This window comes from Oncorhynchus mykiss, chromosome 29 (assembly GCF_057628025.1).
Source record: "Oncorhynchus mykiss isolate SJ-2025 chromosome 29, ASM5762802v1, whole genome shotgun sequence".
NCBI lineage: Eukaryota > Metazoa > Chordata > Actinopteri > Salmoniformes > Salmonidae > Oncorhynchus > Oncorhynchus mykiss.
The window spans coordinates 12,045,852-12,066,005 of record NC_143050.1 but is presented as its reverse complement, the minus strand read 5'-3'; the positions used below and the strand labels follow the sequence as shown (position 1 = coordinate 12,066,005).

General features: G+C 42.9%; 1 protein-coding gene across 4 annotated transcripts in view; it reads right to left on the bottom strand.

Annotated features, from left to right (window-relative positions):
- Window positions 1-629: 629 nt before the first annotated feature.
- Window positions 630-20,154, bottom strand: part of nf2b (NF2, moesin-ezrin-radixin like (MERLIN) tumor suppressor b) — a 21,795-nt gene continuing 2,270 nt past the window's right edge. For 2 of the 4 annotated variants that reach the window (XM_090226525.1, XM_036968291.2), the window contains exons 2-17: window positions 19,510-19,628; window positions 19,186-19,311; window positions 18,894-19,016; window positions 13,396-13,479; window positions 13,196-13,264; window positions 12,995-13,077; window positions 12,359-12,434; window positions 8,216-8,353; window positions 7,877-7,951; window positions 7,673-7,786; window positions 7,279-7,401; window positions 6,978-7,195; window positions 6,397-6,499; window positions 6,036-6,166; window positions 5,660-5,828; window positions 630-3,238 (exon numbers count right to left, since the gene is read on the bottom strand). In XM_090226525.1, the coding sequence (XP_090082651.1) occupies window positions 3,191-3,238; window positions 5,660-5,828; window positions 6,036-6,166; window positions 6,397-6,499; window positions 6,978-7,195; window positions 7,279-7,401; window positions 7,673-7,786; window positions 7,877-7,951; window positions 8,216-8,353; window positions 12,359-12,434; window positions 12,995-13,077; window positions 13,196-13,264; window positions 13,396-13,479; window positions 18,894-19,016; window positions 19,186-19,311; window positions 19,510-19,599 (1,770 nt within the window). In that variant the 5' untranslated portion in view covers window positions 19,600-19,628 and the 3' untranslated portion in view covers window positions 630-3,190. Of the gene's footprint in view, window positions 3,239-5,659; window positions 5,829-6,035; window positions 6,167-6,396; window positions 6,500-6,977; window positions 7,196-7,278; window positions 7,402-7,672; window positions 7,787-7,876; window positions 7,952-8,206; window positions 8,354-12,358; window positions 12,435-12,994; window positions 13,078-13,195; window positions 13,265-13,395; window positions 13,480-18,893; window positions 19,017-19,185; window positions 19,312-19,509; window positions 19,629-20,154 lie in introns of all 4 variants that reach the window. The other 2 variants (XM_036968288.2, XM_036968287.2) reach the window with 1 other exon arrangement.

Below are 20,154 nucleotides of genomic sequence, written 5' to 3'. Positions count from 1 at the left end.
GGTGGTGGTGATTTGCATTTCGCATTTCTTTTTTCACCTTACAGATCTGCAAACATTGAAGTGTTTCACACTCAATTTGAGTGTGAAATACCAAATATCAGCAACACACATGTATCATGAATATAACTTGTTAGATTAAGAGTTGTACAGTTTAAGCACAAAAATGTTTAAAGTACTTCACAAATATTTGATTGATGGATGCGGTCCTCTCCTGCTTCATTTGGACTCGCACTTCCTTTCCCTTTTATCATTGGTGACAACACTTCATCCCCAACAATCAATCTGTCTTTGGTGTGGCTGCCAAGGGTGCAGCAGGTAGCCTTGCAGTTAGAGGTGGAGGGTTGCTAGTTTGAATCCCGGGTCTGCCGGGGAAATAATTTGGCGGAAAGTGAGCTGCCTGCCGTTCTGCCATTGAGCCAAGGCACTTACCCACCCCCCACAGTAACAGCTCCGCACACCCTCTCCTAAAACCTGTAGGTATGGGTCTTTCAGAGGGGTTGATAAAGACAGAAGTAAAATGCCAGTTGGATCTAAAAATCGGTCTTCTCAAATGTATTCCAAACATCAACACAAGAGTTGTACAACTTCAAGACTGTAACCATCAAGAACTATGACAAAACAAGCAATGCTAATGTATATTTGTTTTAATAAGCAACAGCCAAGCCCTTTGACAGCATTGATTCTCTTATGACAAAAAAAAAAAAACACAGCACTCAAAACACTTCATCTCGGAAATCAGACATTGTGACTCGCTTTTGTTTGGCATGTCCTGGCTGTGTCTTAATAGTGTTAACTAGCTTCCTTCCCTTGTGTCCTTTCCTCTATGGCCACTGATCTGGCAGGGCATGATAGGTGACAGCAACACGGAGGAAACCTCTACACGGAGGAAACCTCTACACGGAGGAAACCTCTACACGGAGGAAACCTCTACACGGAGGAAACCTCTACACGGAGGAAACCTCTACACCTCTATAAATTGACTAGCGGCAATGAAGGAACGGAATCAAGGTTGTGAAGAAGAAAAACATAGTCCAGTGTAGTGTTTTACAAGGTCAGCCATAGTAGTACGGCGCCCCTGGAGCTCAAGGGCACATCGACAAATGTATCACCTTGTCGGCTCAGGTACTCGAAACAGCGACCTCTTCGGCCGTTTACTGGCCTAACTAACCGCAAGGTTACTTGCCGCACTCTAAAAAGGAAAGGAGGCAACGACAGAGTGTTGCGAGACAGCCATATAGTGTCTGTGTCCCAAATGGCACTCTATTCCCCCTTGTATAGAGCACTACTTTTGACCCGAGCCTGATGCTGGCCCGGGTCAAACGTAGTGCACTATATAGGGAGTAGGGTGCCACTTGGGACAGATATGGGTGATTACAGTAAACCTATAGATATGAAACAGTTCTGAGGTCATCTACTAAAACAAACAGTTAGAAACAAACTGACGTGACACGTAAAGCCCTTTAAAGCCGATGAACACATGAAAAAGGAGGAGTGCGAGAGAGGGAAAGGAGGATAGGGGGGGGGGGGAGGATGGAAAAAGCAGGAATGGTTAAGTCAACAACAGTAAGATAAACAACAAAAGGAGTTAACATTATAAAACCCAACAACACTATTCTACACACATACATAGGTATAACCATCAGAAATGAAAAACACATGTACACAACAGTTATGCTGAGTGCGTGTGTGATATCCTGCCATCTAAAAACAACTCCATTTCGATTCAAACCTGACATCGGTTAGAGGAAACTTCTGACAACAGATCTGACAATAATTTATTTATGTTACAATAAAAATGACTAATAAAATGTAGGGTTTAAATGTGATATTGACACATGGTTTGAATACATGGCTGTGTGTCTCTGTACGTGCAGGTGTCTGCACCCACAAAAATGCCAAACCAACCCCCGACCTTGAAAATGTTGCATAATCTGCCAAGCAGTGTTCTGTTAGTTAGGATATCTGACCATTTAAGACATGGTTCCCATTCAAAAAACACAGCAAAGGTTGGGTCCAGACCATTTCAACTCAGCATATAGGCAATATAATATTATTATAGTCTGTTATTTTCAGATCATTTCTGTGAAATGGAATTGACCCCAACCCTTAACCTTGAGTTATTACATCTAAAATCTACTTCCTTAACAAGCACAAACCACCTTCTCTCTCCCTCTTCTCCTCCTCCATATACAGAATGTCTTCCCTACTTTTCTAGATGGAACCTTCCTCTGAGCTAAGCACTAACAAGATGTCGTAGAAATCAGAAGAGAAGTGGGCTTGTCTGCCTGCTAAACCCACCCCAGAGGTGTTTGACAATCCAGGCAGGTTATTGTCCCAAATGTCACCATAAATGAATTAAATAGGGCACTGGTCGAAGGCAGTGCACTAAATAGGGAGTAGGGTGCCTTTTGGGATGCTCCATAACAGGAACTAGTGAACGAGGGATTGCATATTTAATGTTCGTAACGTGAAGAAAACGTTTTAAAAAGCAAAGTTAAAGGCACGTCAACAGTCTAAAATACTAAAAACATAAAACCGTTGAAATGACAGTTTGAATTGACAATGGTTAGGAGGCATAATGTGATGCAGGACACATGTTGCTCTGGAGACGATCAGTTCGACCATGCTACAACAAAACGACTGAGTAAAGTAAGACATTGCTCAGCGAAGGCAAAGTATCACACCTGAAGCCTGGTAGCTAGACAGACATGATCCTGGTCGCTGCGAGAGTATATTCTCCTAAAGGCACACTGTAGTGTAGAGTCAGTCATATAGGATAAACTACCTCAGCCAAATCTCTATCACACTCTACCAGGCATCCCTTTAAAAACCAAACGTTGAAGTAAAATACCTCCACAGAACATGCACACAGCACCGTCTGTGATAATATACGCCCACAGGCAGTGTGGCTAGGGCTGCATCAAATTAAACAGAACGGAGAACTTGTAGTGTTGCGGTGTGTGTCATCTGAGGAATACAAATCTTTCCAAAGCACAGTCCTTTCTGGAGTGTCACTGGGAGTGTGTGTGTGTGTGTGTCAGTGTGCTCCTTTTGTCAGGCACAAAACATAGATAGATGAAGTAGGCATATCTTGGTATTAAGGAACAAGAGTCACAACCAATGTCCCGCCTCCCTGCGTGTCTTCCAATGGCATTTAGCCTACCCCCTGTTTCATCCAATGGCAGTTGGATCACACTTCCTCAAAAAAAGCCATCTGAGCCATGTAGGCAGAGTTTCTCTGAAAGAACAAAGAACAAAAATGTTTTGAGAAAGGGAAAAATATGGGACATGTAGGGTGGTTCTTACATTACTATGGGACATGTAGGGTGGTTCTAATATTACTATGGGGCATGTAGGGTGGTTCTTACATTACTATGGGACATGTAGGGTTGTTCTAATATTACTATGGGACATGTAGGGTGGTTCTAATATTACTATGGGACATGTAGGGTGGTTCTTACATTACTATGGGACATGTAGGGTGGTTCTTACATTACTATGGGGCATGTAGGTGGTTCTTACATTACTATGGGACATGTAGGGTGGTTCTTACATTAATATGGGACATGTAGGGTGGTTCTAATATTACTATGGGACATGTAGGGTGGTTCTTACATTACTATGGGGCATGTAGGGTGGTTCTAATATTACTATGGGACATGTAGGGTGGTTCTTACATTACTATGGGACATGTAGGGTGGTTCTTACATTACTATGGGGCATGTAGGGTGGTTCAGGGGGGTAGTTCTAATATTACTATGGGGCATGTAGGGTGGTTCTTACATTACTATGGGGCATGTAGGGTGGTTCAGGGGGGTAGTTCTAATATTACTATGGGGCATGTAGGGTGGTTCTTACATTACTATGGGGCATGTAGGGTGGTTCAGGGGGGGTAGTTCTAATATTACTGTGGGGCATGTAGGGTGGATCTTACATTACTATAGGACATGTAGGGTGGTTCTAATATTACTATGGGACATGTAGGGTGGTTCTAATATTACTATGGGACATGTAGGGTGGATCTTACATTACTATGGGACATGTAGGGTGGTTCTAATATTACTATGGGACATGTAGGGTGGTTCTTACATTACTATGGGGCATGTAGGGTGGTTCTAATATTACTATGGGACATGTAGGGTGGTTCTTACATTACTATGGGGCATGTAGGGTGGTTCTAATATTACTATGGGGCATGTAGGGTGGTTCTTACATTACTATGGGGCATGTAGGGTGGTTCTAATATTACTATGGGACATGTAGGGTGGTTCTTACATTACTATGGGGCATGTAGGGTGGTTCTTACATTACTATGGGGCATGTAGGGTGGTTCTAATATTACTATGGGGCATGTAGGGTGGTTCTTACATTACTATGGGACATGTAGGGTGGTTCTAATATTACTATGGGGCATGTAGGGTGGTTCTTACATTACTATGGGACATGTAGGGTTGTTCTAATATTACTATGGGACATGTAGGGTGGTTCTAATATTACTATGGGACATGTAGGGTGGTTCTTACATTACTATGGGACATGTAGGGTGGTTCTTACATTACTATGGGGCATGTAGGTGGTTCTTACATTACTATGGGACATGTAGGGTGGTTCTTACATTAATATGGGACATGTAGGGTGGTTCTAATATTACTATGGGACATGTAGGGTGGTTCTTACATTACTATGGGGCATGTAGGGTGGTTCTAATATTACTATGGGACATGTAGGGTGGTTCTTACATTACTATGGGACATGTAGGGTGGTTCTTACATTACTATGGGGCATGTAGGGTGGTTCAGGGGGGTAGTTCTAATATTACTATGGGGCATGTAGGGTGGTTCTTACATTACTATGGGGCATGTAGGGTGGTTCAGGGGGGTAGTTCTAATATTACTATGGGGCATGTAGGGTGGTTCTTACATTACTATGGGGCATGTAGGGTGGTTCAGGGGGGGTAGTTCTAATATTACTGTGGGGCATGTAGGGTGGATCTTACATTACTATAGGACATGTAGGGTGGTTCTAATATTACTATGGGACATGTAGGGTGGTTCTAATATTACTATGGGACATGTAGGGTGGATCTTACATTACTATGGGACATGTAGGGTGGTTCTAATATTACTATGGGACATGTAGGGTGGTTCTTACATTACTATGGGGCATGTAGGGTGGTTCTAATATTACTATGGGACATGTAGGGTGGTTCTTACATTACTATGGGGCATGTAGGGTGGTTCTAATATTACTATGGGGCATGTAGGGTGGTTCTTACATTACTATGGGGCATGTAGGGTGGTTCTAATATTACTATGGGACATGTAGGGTGGTTCTTACATTACTATGGGGCATGTAGGGTGGTTCTTACATTACTATGGGGCATGTAGGGTGGTTCTAATATTACTATGGGGCATGTAGGGTGGTTCTTACATTACTATGGGGCATGTAGGGTGGTTCTAATATTACTATGGGACATGTAGGGTGGTTCTTACATTACTATGGGGCATGTAGGGTGGTTCTAATATTACTATGGGGCATGTAGGGTGGTTCAGGGGGGTAGTTCTAATATTACTATGGGGCATGTAGGGTGGTTCTTACATTACTATGGGGCATGTAGGGTGGTTCTTACTTTACTATGGGGCATGTAGGTGGTTCTTACATTACTATGGGGCATGTAGGGTGGTTCAGGGGGGTAGCCGCGGGCCTCGTTGCGGAGGCTGTAGACCCCAGCCTGCTGCTGCTGCTCCTCCAACTTCAGAGACTCAATCTCAGACTTCAGCTCCTTCAGCTGGTCCTGCAGGTGTTTACTCTTCTCCACGTACTCTAGCCTGGGGGGGTGGTGAGATAGCCTTCACCTATCAGTTTTGTTTACACAGCTTCGCAAGGTCATGAGAAAAGGGAACAACTTTTTGGAATGAAATGTCCCAAATGGCACCCTATTGCCTATGTAGTGCACTACTTCAGACGACAGACCCTGGTCAAAATGAGTGCACTATTTAGGGAATATGATTCTATCTGGAGGGAACCCAGCTCACCTCTCCCTCTCTATCTCCATTGACAGTCTCTTCATATCAGAGTCTTTAAAGTCGATGCGCATTGATCCGGATCCCAGAGCTAGGTCTCCTCCCTCTGGGGGAGGAGGGGGGGTGGAGTAGGCCGCTATGAGCTGGAACACACACAGAGAAAGAAAAAGAGGAGCCAGTTATAGGGGCCAGGAAACAGGGAGGATGTGGTTTTGATAACCTCTGTGGTGTGGTGTGTACTGGGTATGTTGTATTAGCTGTGACTGTAGTAGTGGTGAGCTCTAAAATGATGGTTCTGGACCGGGTAAGATGTCTTGGTTAAGGTTATAATTTTCACACGACTTGTCTTGGTTAAGGTTATAGTTTTCTGTACCGGATAAGATGTCTTGGTGATCTCCAGGAGTTTCTGCTTGGCTCTCCTCTCAGCATCCTTGGCCTCTGTTAGGTCCTGCTTCAGATGGTCCGCCTCCTTCGACCTGCAGAGAGGAACCGCTACTTACTGTGCATTGACTAGTCAGCGATGCACACAATTTACAGCAGAGCTGGGCTGACCTTTATAAGCAAGAGCGGAAAGTGGGTGTTTAAACTTCTCCGCTGTTTCGGTCCTGCAGCTATCACATCGGTGCATAATGAAGCACACCCTGAGCAGACACTGAGTGCATTGTCTTAGGTTCATCTGCAATCTCTACCATTCCTCCTGCTTAAGATCATCTGCAATCTCTACCATTCCTCCCCCGGCTATTTTAAGTTCATCTGCAATCTCTACCATTCCTCCTGCGGCTATTTTAAGCGCATCCGCAATCTCTACCATTCCTCCCGCGGCTATTTTAAGCTCATCTGCAATCCCTGCCATTCCTCCTGCTGCTCGTGGTTACATTTGACCTTTACAACTACTTATCGTCTAAACTAAAACACTAATAATAATAACATGAACACTGACAGTAATATCTGTACCTCCTCTCTGACTGCTCCACCAGTTTGACGGCCAGCTGCTCTGCCTCTCTCATCTTCTGCTCCATCAGTCTCTTCTCCTCCTTGGTCTTGAGGGCGGTAGCCTCTATCCTCTGTCTCTCCTGCTCCGCCTCGGCAGCCTTGTGGGCCAACAGCTTGGCTTCCTCCTCGGCGATCTGGGCCTTCTCCGCCAGCAGATCTGCGGTCTCCTCTGAACGCAGCTACAAACAGACATAACCCTTATAAACGGTTCATATACATTCCTAAGGAGAACCCGCTCTCATGGAGCAGACGCCACCCTTACCAGCGCCTCATTGGCCAGCCGTGCCTCGTCCTGCAGCTGGAACAGCCGTCTCTCCATCTCCTCCTTCGCTCGCTCTGCCTCCTCCCTCATTTGCTTCTCCCGTGCAAGGATCTGACGCTCCACCTGCAGATGAACAGGCAGTTCAGCCAATCAGAGAACAGAAAATATCACTCGCAACCAATCAGAACGCTCTGCCTGCCCTTGATAGGCAGAACAGCCAATCGGAGAACAGACTGGGTAGCAACTGATATGGACTGTGTGCTATGTTCACAACATAGTATCTTCTCATTGAAAAATACTGGCAGCTAAGTCTATATAGAAACACTGTATATCTTTAAAAACAACACAAATACAGGGGTGTGGTAGAGTGTCTGTGGATGTGTTGAGAGCAGACCTTCTTGCGAGCCTTCTCCTCCTTGGCCTGAGACTTCATCTGCTGAACCTCGATGGAGTCCACCTTCCTCCTCCTCATGAACAGGTCATGGTTCCCAATGCACAGCTGCAGGATCTGAACACACACACATGGGTTAAAATGGACTTTACCAGATAAGCGTTTAAAACTGGCACCAACTCTGACTTCCTACAAACAACAACCTACCAGTTTGTTGACTCTCAGTTGGGAGGAGTAGAATTTGAAAACATCCTTCTTCTTGTCCAGAGGTTTTATTGTGAACTGTACCAGGGGAGAGGACAAAGTTAATAACACGTTATCATCTGTGTAGTAGATGGTAGCCATTAGCGTCGGGAAACCAAACCGCTGAGATCAGGTTTACTTCACGTAAAACATAAAAGTGAGCTTGTGAGAGCAGGCCGGTTTAATGTGGCTAGGTAGCCAGAACACAAGAGATACATTTTTAATTGGATGAAAATGAAATAAATAAATAAATAAATAAATAAATAAATAAATAAATAATAATAGCAGATTCACCGTGGTTACCTCCTTCTCGCTGTAGGAGATGTTGCGGATGCCGCTCCAGGGGAAAGACTTGTTGGGGTTCAGTTTGCTGTTGGGGCTGTAAATATGAAGGCCCTGGGCATCGACACCCAGTAGCAGGTCTGTGTCTCGTTTATTTTGCTGTGGAGAAATCACAATATAAAAAATGTACACATGTACTATTCATATATAAACTCATGCATGTCTGTGCCATAATTCATTTGCTGTGGAGATATTATAGCATATATATATATATATATATATATAGCATGTACTATACATGTACTATTAAGACACTGAAAAAAATATAAACGCTACATGTACCTGCTGGTCCCATAATAATAAAGCTAACATATGGAATTTTTTAAAGATTTTTTATTTATTTTTTATTTCATCTTTATTTAACCAGGTTAAAGTTGAGTTGAGAGTAAGTACTCATTTACAATTGCGACCTGGCCAAGATAAAGCAAAGCAGTTCGACACATACAACACAGAGTTACACATGGAGAAAAACAAACATACAGTCAATAGTAGAAAAATAAGTCTATATACAATGTGAACAAATGAGGTGAGATAAGGGAGGTAAAGGCAAAAAAAAGGCTATGGTAAATACAAAATAGCAAGTAAAACCCTGGAATGGTAGATTTGCAGTGGAAGAATGTGCAAAGTAGAAATAAAAATAATGGGGTGCAAAGGAGCAAAATAAATAAATACAGTAGGGGAAGAGGTAGTTGTTTGGGCTAAATTATAGACGAACTATGTACAGGTGCAGCAATCTGTGACCTGCTCTGACAGCTGGTGCTTAAAGCTAGTGAGGGAGATAAGTGTTTCCAGTTTCAGAGATTTTTGTAGTTCGTTCCAGTCATTGGCAGCAGAGAACTGGAAGGAGAGGCGGCCAAAGGTAGAATTGGTTTTGGGGGTGACCAGAGAGATATACCTGCTGGAGCGTGTGCTACAGTTGGGTGCTGCTATGGTGACCAGCGAGCTGAGATAAGGGGGGGCTTTACCTAGCAGGGTCTTGTAGATGACCTGGAGCCAGTGGGTTTGGCAATGGACATGAAGCGAGGGCCAGCCAACGAGAGCGTACAGGTCGTAGTGGTGGGTAGTATATGGGGCTTTGGTAATAAAACGGATGGCACTGTGATAGACTGCATCCAATTTGCTGAGTAGAGTGTTGGAGGCTATTTTGTAAATGACATCGCCGAAGTCGAGGATCGGTAGGATGGTCAGTTTTACAAGTGTATGTTTGGCAGCATGAGAGAAGGATGCTTTGTTGCGAAATAGGAAGACAATTCTAGATGTAACTTTGGATTGGAGATGTTTGATGTGAGTCTGGAAGGAGAGTTTACAGTCTAACCAGACACCTAAGTATTTGTAGTTGTCCACATATTCTCAGAACCGTCCAGAGTAGTGATGCTGGACGGGCGGGCAGGTAGCGATCGGTTGAAGAGCATGCATTTAGTTTTACTTGTATTGAAGAGCAGTTGGAGGCCACGGAAGGAGAGTTGTATGGCATTGAAGCTCATCTGGAGGGTTGTTAAGACAGTGTACAAAGAAGAGCCAGAAGTATAAAGAATAGTGTCACCCCCATAGACACTGCCAGGCCCTCCGATCATTTTAGAAAGAAATGGTCCAGATTGTCTAGTCCGGCTGATTTGTAGGGGTACAGATTTTGCAGCTCTTTCAGAACATCAGCTGACTGGATTTGGGAAAAGGAAAAATGGGGAAGGCTTGGGCGAGTTGCTGTGGGGGGTACAGTGCAGTTGATCGGGGTAGGGGTAGCCAGGTGGAAAGCATGGCCAGCCGTAGAAAAATGCTTATTGAATTTCTCAATTATAGTGGATTTATCGGTGGTGACAGAGTTTCCTATCCTCAGTGCAGTGGGCAGCTGGGAGGTGTTCTTATTCTCCATGGACTTTACAGCCGACGCTTGGCATTGTGTATGGTGATCTTAGGCTTCTGTGCGGCTGCTCGGACATGGAAAACCATTTCATGAAGCTCCCAAAGAACAACTCTTGTGCTGACGTTGCCTCCAGAGGTAGTTTGGAACTCTGTAGTGATGGTTGCAACCGAGGACAGATGACATTTACGCGGTACTCGCTTCAGCACTCGGCGGTCTTGCTCTGTGAGTTGTGTGGTCTACCACTTCGCGGCTGAGCCGTTGTTGCTCCTAGACGTTTCCACTTCACAGTAACAGCCCTCACAGTTGACCGGGGCAGCTCTAGTAGGGTAGAAATGTGACGAAATGACCTGTTGGAAAGGTGGCATACTATGACAGTGCTATGTTGAAAGTCACTGAGCTCTTCAGTAAGGCTATATTATATTGCCAATGTTTGTCCATGGAGATTGCATGGCGGTGTGCTCGGTTTTATACACCTGTCAGCAAAGGAAGCGGCTGAAATAGCTAAATCCACTAAGTTGAAGGCGTGTCCACATACCTTTGTATATACAGTTGACTTCCATTCATTTGGAAGTACGTGTTCATGTGAGACTCAGCTTTCCACAGAGGGGTCATATTAGTGTGTAGCTCAAACTGTTCAGACGCTACAGACAGAAGAGGCTGTACCGACTTCAGACGAGTCCTGTGATGCTTGTAGGCGTCGTAGAGCAACACTGAGAACACCATTGTGTTCTTAAGACTCAACTTTCAACAGAGGGGTCAAAATAGTTCAGGGTCATTATTACCATACGGAAACTTTAGACTTTGTCTCGTGGTCTGACAAAACAGAGCTCTAGCTAGCTCTGCCACCTTCCACCGCAGATGTGGAAGGGCGATATCGGCAGATGACGTGGATTGAGACGCAGCCCATGCAAAAAAAAAAAAAAACATCTCTAGCTTAAACAGACAGATGTGTATTATGTTAATTAGATTTCAGAAGGGTGCAATACTTCATTTCTGAGTATTTACAAAAAATGGGTCCCGAATCAACTAATTCTATTGGAAGTATTTTAAAATATTGTGTCTGTCTCAATTTTATATTAATAGGGTAATACTTAAAAGTATTTTCAAAATACCTGGGTTAAATACACAGGAGTCTATTACAGTCAGTGTATGAATATTTCCAAATACATTACAATATTCAACTACAGTAGTCAACTACAATTACAATAGTCAACTACAACTACAATAGTCAACTACAATTACAATAGTCAACTACAATTACAATAGTCAACTACTTGTTGACTAAAAACATATCTTAATAGTTATTTCCAAAGTAATTGTAATACCATAGATAGTATTCGAACCCAGGTCTGACGGAGTACGTACATCAATACAAACCTTTGTTCGAGGGGATGGGTGAGCGAGGATAATGTAGAAGAGATAACTGGTATAATGCTCCCAAAGTGTAGTTTAATCAGACAAGGCTTCGACCCTAAACGGCGTCTTTATCCAATATTTGGGGGTCAAACAGCAAAAAAAACATATGACTGTAAAATACCTTCAACTGTATTGGGCTGCTGACGGTTGTAATCGGGCTGCTGACGGTTGTAATCGGGCTGCTGACGGTTGTAATCGGGCTGCTGAAGGTTGTAATCGGGCTGCTGAAGGCTGCGTTCTTATGTCTTTAAATGTAATACAGGCTATGTGTTTGGCTTTATTGACAAAGTTCCTACGAAGATAAATAAAGGTCTAAATTAGTTTGTGTTTGCATAGTACACTGACCATGTGCCCTTGAGCAATGCACTTGACACTATTTTTGCACCAGCGGGGCCGCATGGCTGACCCTGTAAAAACAACATTTCACTGCACCTATCCGGTCTATGTGACAAAATATATTTTTTAAATTCAACAAGGATGGGCAACTCCAGTCCTACTCCTGGTCTGATTGGTGTCACACATGTTCCCCCAGTCCTAGGTAAAACAGCTGGTTAAACTAACTATTCTAAACTGTCTGGGCCAATCAGGCCAGTGAGTTGCCTGCAGCCCATTCCTGTTATACAAATCACCAGAGGGTAACAAACTACTGTTTGATTGGAAGGTATAAGAAACGTGGTGGAAACTCCCTCCGTCCCATGCCTTCACCAATCCAATTATATTAAATTTGTGGGAAGTAGTGAACGAGGCAGTACACTTCAGGAGAAAGGAGATATTATTGGGACGCAACCAAAGTAAGAGAGAAGTGTTTGACTAAAGGAGTGACTTACAGTGATGGCAAAGTAGCTGACTCCATACATGTCCAGGTCCTGAGCTATCTTCAGGTAGTCCATCTCAGCCTCATCCCTGTGGACAGCACACATACCAAACACATCAATCCTTAGACAACACTGTCTCTGGCCCAGCAACACAAGTCAATGGGTCATGTTTCTCCCATAGATACAGAACTACATCTGACTCGTCTGGTACTGGTAGATATTGCTCTATAGCTGTGTTTCTCAACTCCGGTGCTCCAGTAACCCCATCAGTACACATTTTGGCCATAGAACCACACAAGCACACCAGATTCTATCAATCAACTAATCATAAAGCCCTTGACAAGTTGAATCAGGGCCACGTTCAGCAGCCAAACATTATCGAACTTTGCAGATAGAAATGCCATGAATGGAGCAGACATGAGTCCTTATTCTACACGTATTCTACACGTTCTACATAACATTTCTATCTGAACGTTCCAAAATGTGGTGTGCTGCTGAATGCTCCCCAGGTGCATTTGTCCGGGGCTACAACAAGAATGTGAACCGCTGGTAGAACATCAGGACCAGAGTTGAGAAACTCTCTGCTTCTCTATAGTAGTAGTAGATGTAGTAGTAGATGTAGTAGATAGATGCGTCAGCTGGTCTTACCTGGCGATGCCTCTGTGCTCTGCGTACCAGGCTGTGATCTTCTCCTCCCACATGTCTGCAGTCATCTGGTACTGCATCAGAACCTGTGGAAACAAACAAATAACAACATGATCTCACTCACATCAAAAGACGACCACACATACACAAATAACATGATCACGCACACACACCCACTTATTTTTCCATAGTGGTACTACTTACTCTTTTAGGTAGGAGCTCATCCTGGGCTAAGAACCCCGGCTTGTGAAAGTTTGGTTCATAGTCCCCATACTGTATGAGAGAGAAAAAGACATTCATGTAAATGACAGCTTCCGAAATCTACATCTGGAGAAGCCTTGAAAACACAGCCCCATATATTAATATCAACATAAGATATTCACACTGAAAAGGCATTTTCTTACCTTGGCTTGAACAGCGTACGACGCCAACAGGACAGAGGCTTCAGGAGAACAGAAAATTTCCTCGTCTAATATTTGCTTTTTCACCTGGAGGGTGAATTAGACATTAACCCAACCCGTTCTCAGCAAAGACACTGGGTAGTCTGAGAACAGTTGGCACGACAAGACTCCTCAGGACAATTAAGCTACAGTAGTCAAGCCAGAACATAAAAGAGCTGAATCCCAACTTGATATATATACACTAGAGGTTGACCGATTAATCGGCATCACCGATTAATTAGGGCCGATTAAGTTTTCATAAATCGGTAATGTGCCTTTTTGGACGCCGATTACATTACAATCCACGAGGAAACTGCGTGGTAGGCTGACCATCTGTTACGCGTGTGAACCTGCCACGCGAGTGCAGTGTCAAAAGGACCTTGTGGCTGCAAGGAGCCAAGGTAAGTTGCTAGCTAGCATTAAACCTATCTTATAAAAAAAACAATCAATCTTCACATAATCACTAGTTAAATACACATGGTTGATGATATTACTGGGTTAACTAGCTTGTCCTGCGTTGCATATAATCAATGTGGTGCCTGTTAATTTATCATCGAATCACAGCCTACTTCAAGTGTAGCAAATGCGCATTGCCGAGAAAAGCACAATTATTGCACAAAATGTACCCAACCATAAACATCAATCCCTTTCTTAAAATCAACACACAGAAGTATATCTTTTTTAAACCTGCAAATTTAGTTAAAAGAAATTAATGTTAGCAGGCAATATTAATTAGGGAAATTGTGTCCCTTCTCTTGCGTTCAGTGCAAACAGAGTCAGGGTATATGTAACAGCTTGGGCCGCCTGGCTCGTTGTGAACTAATTTGCCAGAATTTTACATAATTATGACATAACATTGAAGGTTGTGCAATGTAACAGCAATATTTAGACTTAGGGTTGCCAGCCGTTCGATGAAACACGGAACGGTTCCGTATTTCAATGAAAGAATAAACGTTTTGTTTTCTAAATGATAGTTTCCGGATTGACCATATTAATGGCCAAAGGCTCGTATCTCTGCGTGTTATTATATTATAATTAAGTCTATGATTTGATAATTGATAGAGCAGTCTGACTGAGCAGTGGTAGGCAGCAGCAGGCTCATAAGCATTCATTCAAACAGCACTTTCCTGTGTTTGCCAGCAGCTCTTAGCAATGCTTGATGCACTGTGCTGTTTATGACTTCATGCCAACTCATTCATATCAACTCCCGAGATTAGGCAGGCAATACTAAAGTGCCTATAAGAACATCCAATAGTCAAAGGTATATGAAATACAAATGGTATAGAGAGAACCAGTCGATGCGTCATAATTCCTATAATAACTACAACCTAAAAGGAACCGACTAACCCATGTTCAACTGCTGTTCACATGGAACCCTTCTCCACTTCGACCTTCAAAGTTCTCGTTTGAATATTTGCTCACTTTCTAAAATGATCCGCCGCAATTGTTGCAACCCCCTACCTAGCCTGTTCAGCCTCTCTTTCGTATCATCGGAGATCCTCAAAGATTGGAAAGCTGCTTCAGTTATCACCCTCTTCAAAGGGGGAGACACTTGTCGTGACGTTGTATTAGTTAATGTGACGACAGTTGCTCATCGCATGATTAAAAGTTCCTAATTGCGCGATTAACTGAATCAAGCAATTATTAACTCATTAACCTGGGGCACCATGGGAAAACTAGTTTTTATTGAGTTTCTATTTCCCAAATTAACTCAAAGAATATCAGAATATAGATTTTACAACAGCCGCTAATTAATCATTTACTTCTACAATCTCATTCTGAACGTCGTATAATCTGGGAATCTGCAAGGACCCGGGTCTCACCAATGAGTTCGTACCACACCAATCTTAGTTGAGTATTTATTTACTAGAAAGCTAAAATGATGATAAAAGATACACAAAAACACATTCTAGGCTATTGATTAGACCTTAGTATAACGGGCCACACTATGGCGCGTGTTACCCAGAATGGGGATTTAAAAGAGAGAAAAAGAGAAAGTACGAGAGAAATATACATTTGGGTGAATTTGTCAGCTATGCTTATTCAAACCCTAGCCTTGCCCCAAACTGCCGCTCTTATGGGTCGGAATATAATGATGTAATTACGTGGGGAAGGTCTCCGTGGATTCTCCGCGTGGACCGCTCAGGCTGCTCAATGACGCTGAATGACGCTCAGGCTGCTCAATGACGCTTCTCCGGTGCACCTCTCTGGTCGTCCTCACGATGTCAGTGTCCTTTTGGCTTAGGAGTCTGTTCCCTCGCCCTTGTTCTGGAAGGGCTCTTCTGAGGACAGACAGCTCTGTAGCTCAGAGCTCACAGCGTAGGAATGAAACAGTGTAGATACCACGATTCACTGGGAAGTGGAAGCTAGGTGGTCCGACTTGAATTCACCCGCTTAGACACAGCTACTCATCCGTAGCTTGGCTAGAAAAATATTTGTCTTCAAACTTGTGTTGCGTTTTGGGTTCGTTGACTTTTTAGACCTCGGCTGCAGCTTGGGTCACGTTGTCTTGTCTGTGAATTCTTTACTCACAGGTTTTATACCTTCGTGTCAGAAGTGGGCATAACAGCCTTTAGGGCAATTCTCTGGACGTACCTAGTTAAGAGCAAGGTCTAGATTTTACTCAAATCCAATTTTAGACAACTAACTTCACCAAAACATTCTCTTTGATTTGGACATTTTCCATACAACGTATAAACATCAAACATATACTAGGTAAACTGTTGACGTTACAATGTTTTTGTAATAACGTCATCTATTAATAATTTTTAAAAAATTACATTTTCATATTCCAACTATCGTCATGACCACCATTGTGGCTGACGGAAACCATTGTTCCAAAGTGCCTTTATTTCATGTTTAATGTTCTGAGGCTGGTTCTCCATAGTAACAGGACAAAAGAAAGTTGTCTGTGGCCTAAGATTTACCATGGGCGTGAGGGGTCATAAAACCCCCACATCTTCAGACCCCTAGATCTCTCCTCTTCTGTTGGGGTTGAGAGATAATTTGTAGGGTTGTGGTCTCCTGTAACCTGACCTGATCAGGACAGTCATGACACACTTTAGACCCAAACTGTTACAGACCTACATCTTTCCTACCCTGCCTTCGACAAGTATTCGAAAGGCAAGTTAACAAACAGATCACCGACCATTTCGAATCCAACCGTACCTTCTCTGCTATGCAATCTGGTTTCCGAGCTGGTCGTGGGTGCACCTCAGCCACGCTCAAGGTCCTAAACGATATCATAAGCCGTCATCGATAAAAGACAATACTGTGCAGCCATCTTTATCGACCTGGTCAAGGCTTTCGACTCTGTCAATCACCACATCCTCATCGGCAGACTCAATAGCCTTGGTTTCTCAAATGATTGCCTCGCCGGGTTCACAAACTACTTCTCTGATAGAGTTCAGTGTGTCAAATCGGAGGGCCTGTTGTCCGGGCCTCTGGCAGTCTCTATGGGGGTGCCACAGGGATCAATTATTGGGCCAACTCTCTTCTCTGTATACATCAATGATGTCGCTCTTGCTGCTGGTGAGTCTTTGATCCACCTCTACGCAGACGACACCATTCTGTATACTTCTGGCCCTTCTTTGGACACTGTGTTAACAACCCTCCAGACGAGCTTCAATGCCATACAACTCTCCTTCTGTGGCCTCCAACTTCTCTTAAATACAAGTAAAACTAAATGCATTGTCTTCAACCGATCGCTGCCTGCACCTGCCCGTCCAGCATCACTACTCTGGACGGTTCTGAGAATATGTGGACAACTACAAATACTTAGGTGTCTGGATAGACTGTAAACTCTCCTTTCAGACTCACATTAAGCATCTCCAATCCAAAATGAAATCTAGAATTGGCTTCCTATTTCGCAACAAAGCATCCTTCACTCATGCCACTAAACATACCCTCGTAAAACTGACTATCCTACTGATCCTTGACTTCGGCAATGTCATTTACAAAATAGCCTCCAACACTCTACTCAGCAAATTGGATGTCGTCTATCACAGTGCCATCCGTTTTGTCATCAAAGCCCCATATACTACACACCACTGCGACCTGTATGCTCTCGTTGGCTGGCCCTCACTTCCTATTCGTCGCCAAACCCACTGGCTCCAGGTCATCTATAAGTATTTGCTAGGTAAAGCCCCGCCTTATCTCAGCTCACTGGTCACCATAGCAGCCCCCACCCATAGCACGCGCTCCAGCAGGCATATTTCACTGGTCATCCCCAAAGCCAACTCCCCTTTTGGCCACCTTTCCTTCCAGTTCTCTGCTGCAAATGACTGGAACTAATTGCAAAATCACTGAAGCTGGTCTTATATCTCCCTCACTAACTTTAAGCATCAGCTGTCAGAGCAGCTTACCGAACATTGCACCTGTACACAGCCCATCTGTAAATAGCCCACCCAACTACCTCATCCCCATATTGTTATTTATTTTTACTCCTTTGCACCCCAGTATCTCTACTTGCACATTCATCTTCGGCACATCTGTCACTCCTGTGTTAATGCTAAATTGTCATTATTTTGCCACTATGGCCTATTTATTGCCTTACCTCCCTAATCTTAATACACACTGTATACACACTGTATATAGGTTTTTCTATTGTGTTATTGACTGTACGTTTGCTTATCCCATGTGTAATTCTGTGTTTGTGTCACACTGCTTTGCTTCATCTTGGCCAGGTCGCAGGTGGAATTGAGAACTTACTCTCAACTGGCCTACCGGGTTAAATAAAAAATAAAACTTCTTAACTGGGGTATGAAAACACCAGCTTTCATATGTTGTCATGTTCTGAGCTAGGAACTTAAACGTTTGCTTTTTTTTACATGGCATACGGTGGGGCAAAAAAGTATTTAGTCAGCCACCAATTGTTATTTTCCACCATAATTTGCAAATAAATTCATTCAAAATCCTACAATGTGATTTTCTGGATTTTTTTTCTTCTCATTTTGTCTGTCATAGTTGAAGTGTACCTATGATGAAAATTATAGGCCTCTCTCATCTTTTTAAATGGAAGAACTTGCACAATTGGTGGCTGACTAAATACTTTTTTGCCCCACTGTATATTGCACTTTTACTTCATTCTCCAACACTGTTTTTGCATTACTTAAACCAAATTGAACATGTTTCATTATTTATTTGAGACTAAATAGATTTTATTGATGCATTATATTAAGTTAAAATAAAAGTGTTTATTGTTCATTCAGTATTGTTGTAATTGTCATTATTACATACACACACACACACACACACAGACAGACATACATATATATATATATATATAAAAATCATCCGATTAATCGGGACCAGGATCAGCTTTTTTTTGGTCCTCCAATAATCGGTATCGGCGTTGAAAAATCATAAATCGGTCGACCTCTAATATATACACAAATAATCGACATCAAAGCATTGTTAGATTCCTGGATTCCCCAACAAGAGTTTAAATAGAGTTGTTTTACCTGCAGAAAGAAGAGGTGTTGTGTGATTTCCTGCACCAGCTCTTCTTCTACCTTCTCTGGGAAGAACTTGGCCAGGAAGTGAAACGTTATCGGTGAGTCTTTAGGGACCTCTTGATCCAAGACCTGCATACACACAAACAAAAAAAATCAATACTGTTAGGTATAGGTACACATCTTATTTTTTTCCATTATCTTTCTTTCTCTCCATCTTTCCTTCCCTATCTCCCTTGCCCCCCCCTATCAGGACCCATCCCCTCCTCCTCTTGCCCTACTCCCCTCTTCTCTCACTCACCCGTTTCTCTGTCTTCAGCCATGCATAGGTGTCCTTCACTGTGTACCGGAGCCCAAAGAACCAGGTTTCCCTCAGACCAACTGTCCGACACACCAGATCAAACAGATCCTTCCCTTTCCATTTCACCTGAGAGATAAGGGGGGAGGGGGGGGGGGGGGGCAGAGGAGACAGAGAATATTTGCATTAATAATTATTTGTACAGTTTTCTAACATGACCATGATGAGGGAGGAAGGGGGGAGCGAGAGCATTCAAGACTACTATTTCAGCTACTGTTTCTGTTTGTTGTACACACATGTCATTACAATAAGGCAAAAGTACATTACCTCACAACTAAACTCCATTTCGGCATCCATAGTGATGACTTTGACCTTAAAAGTCTTTGGTTGTTTCTTTTTTAATCCTAAAATCGACATTTTGGAGGCCTTGGAGATTGGTGAGATACCTGTAGAAGGGGAAAACACTACCAATTACATGTTGATGGAATAATGATCGACAACTTCATGGTTTTGCTAGCCCAGATTTAGGCCCACGTCCCCAGAATTTGGTTCTGTTTCCAAGATTATCCTGTCTTGATCGCTACAATAACTAATTTATTGTGTTGTGAATATTTTATAGAAATATATAATGAGCAAAATATACCCGCTCTCAAACAAAGTATAGAAAATGGTCTAGCGTAGCTAGTTAAATGAGATGTTAGATTCAACGTTACCCTCTTGTTGTGACCATCCTCCATCAGCATCTAACGTAGCTACTGTTAGCTAGCTAACGTTAGTTAGCAAACATTATTTCTCACTCACAGTTTGTCCCAGCTTTATAGAGTTCATTAACTACAGAGTGTCAACATTGCTATTCCTTCAAATATAGTTATTCACAAAATGTATGTGTTTTAGCTATTTGTTTACACATGCGCAAAGTAAGGTAGCCTGTGTTTGGTCTAGCTAAACTAGCTAGTAAATTAGCAAAATGGC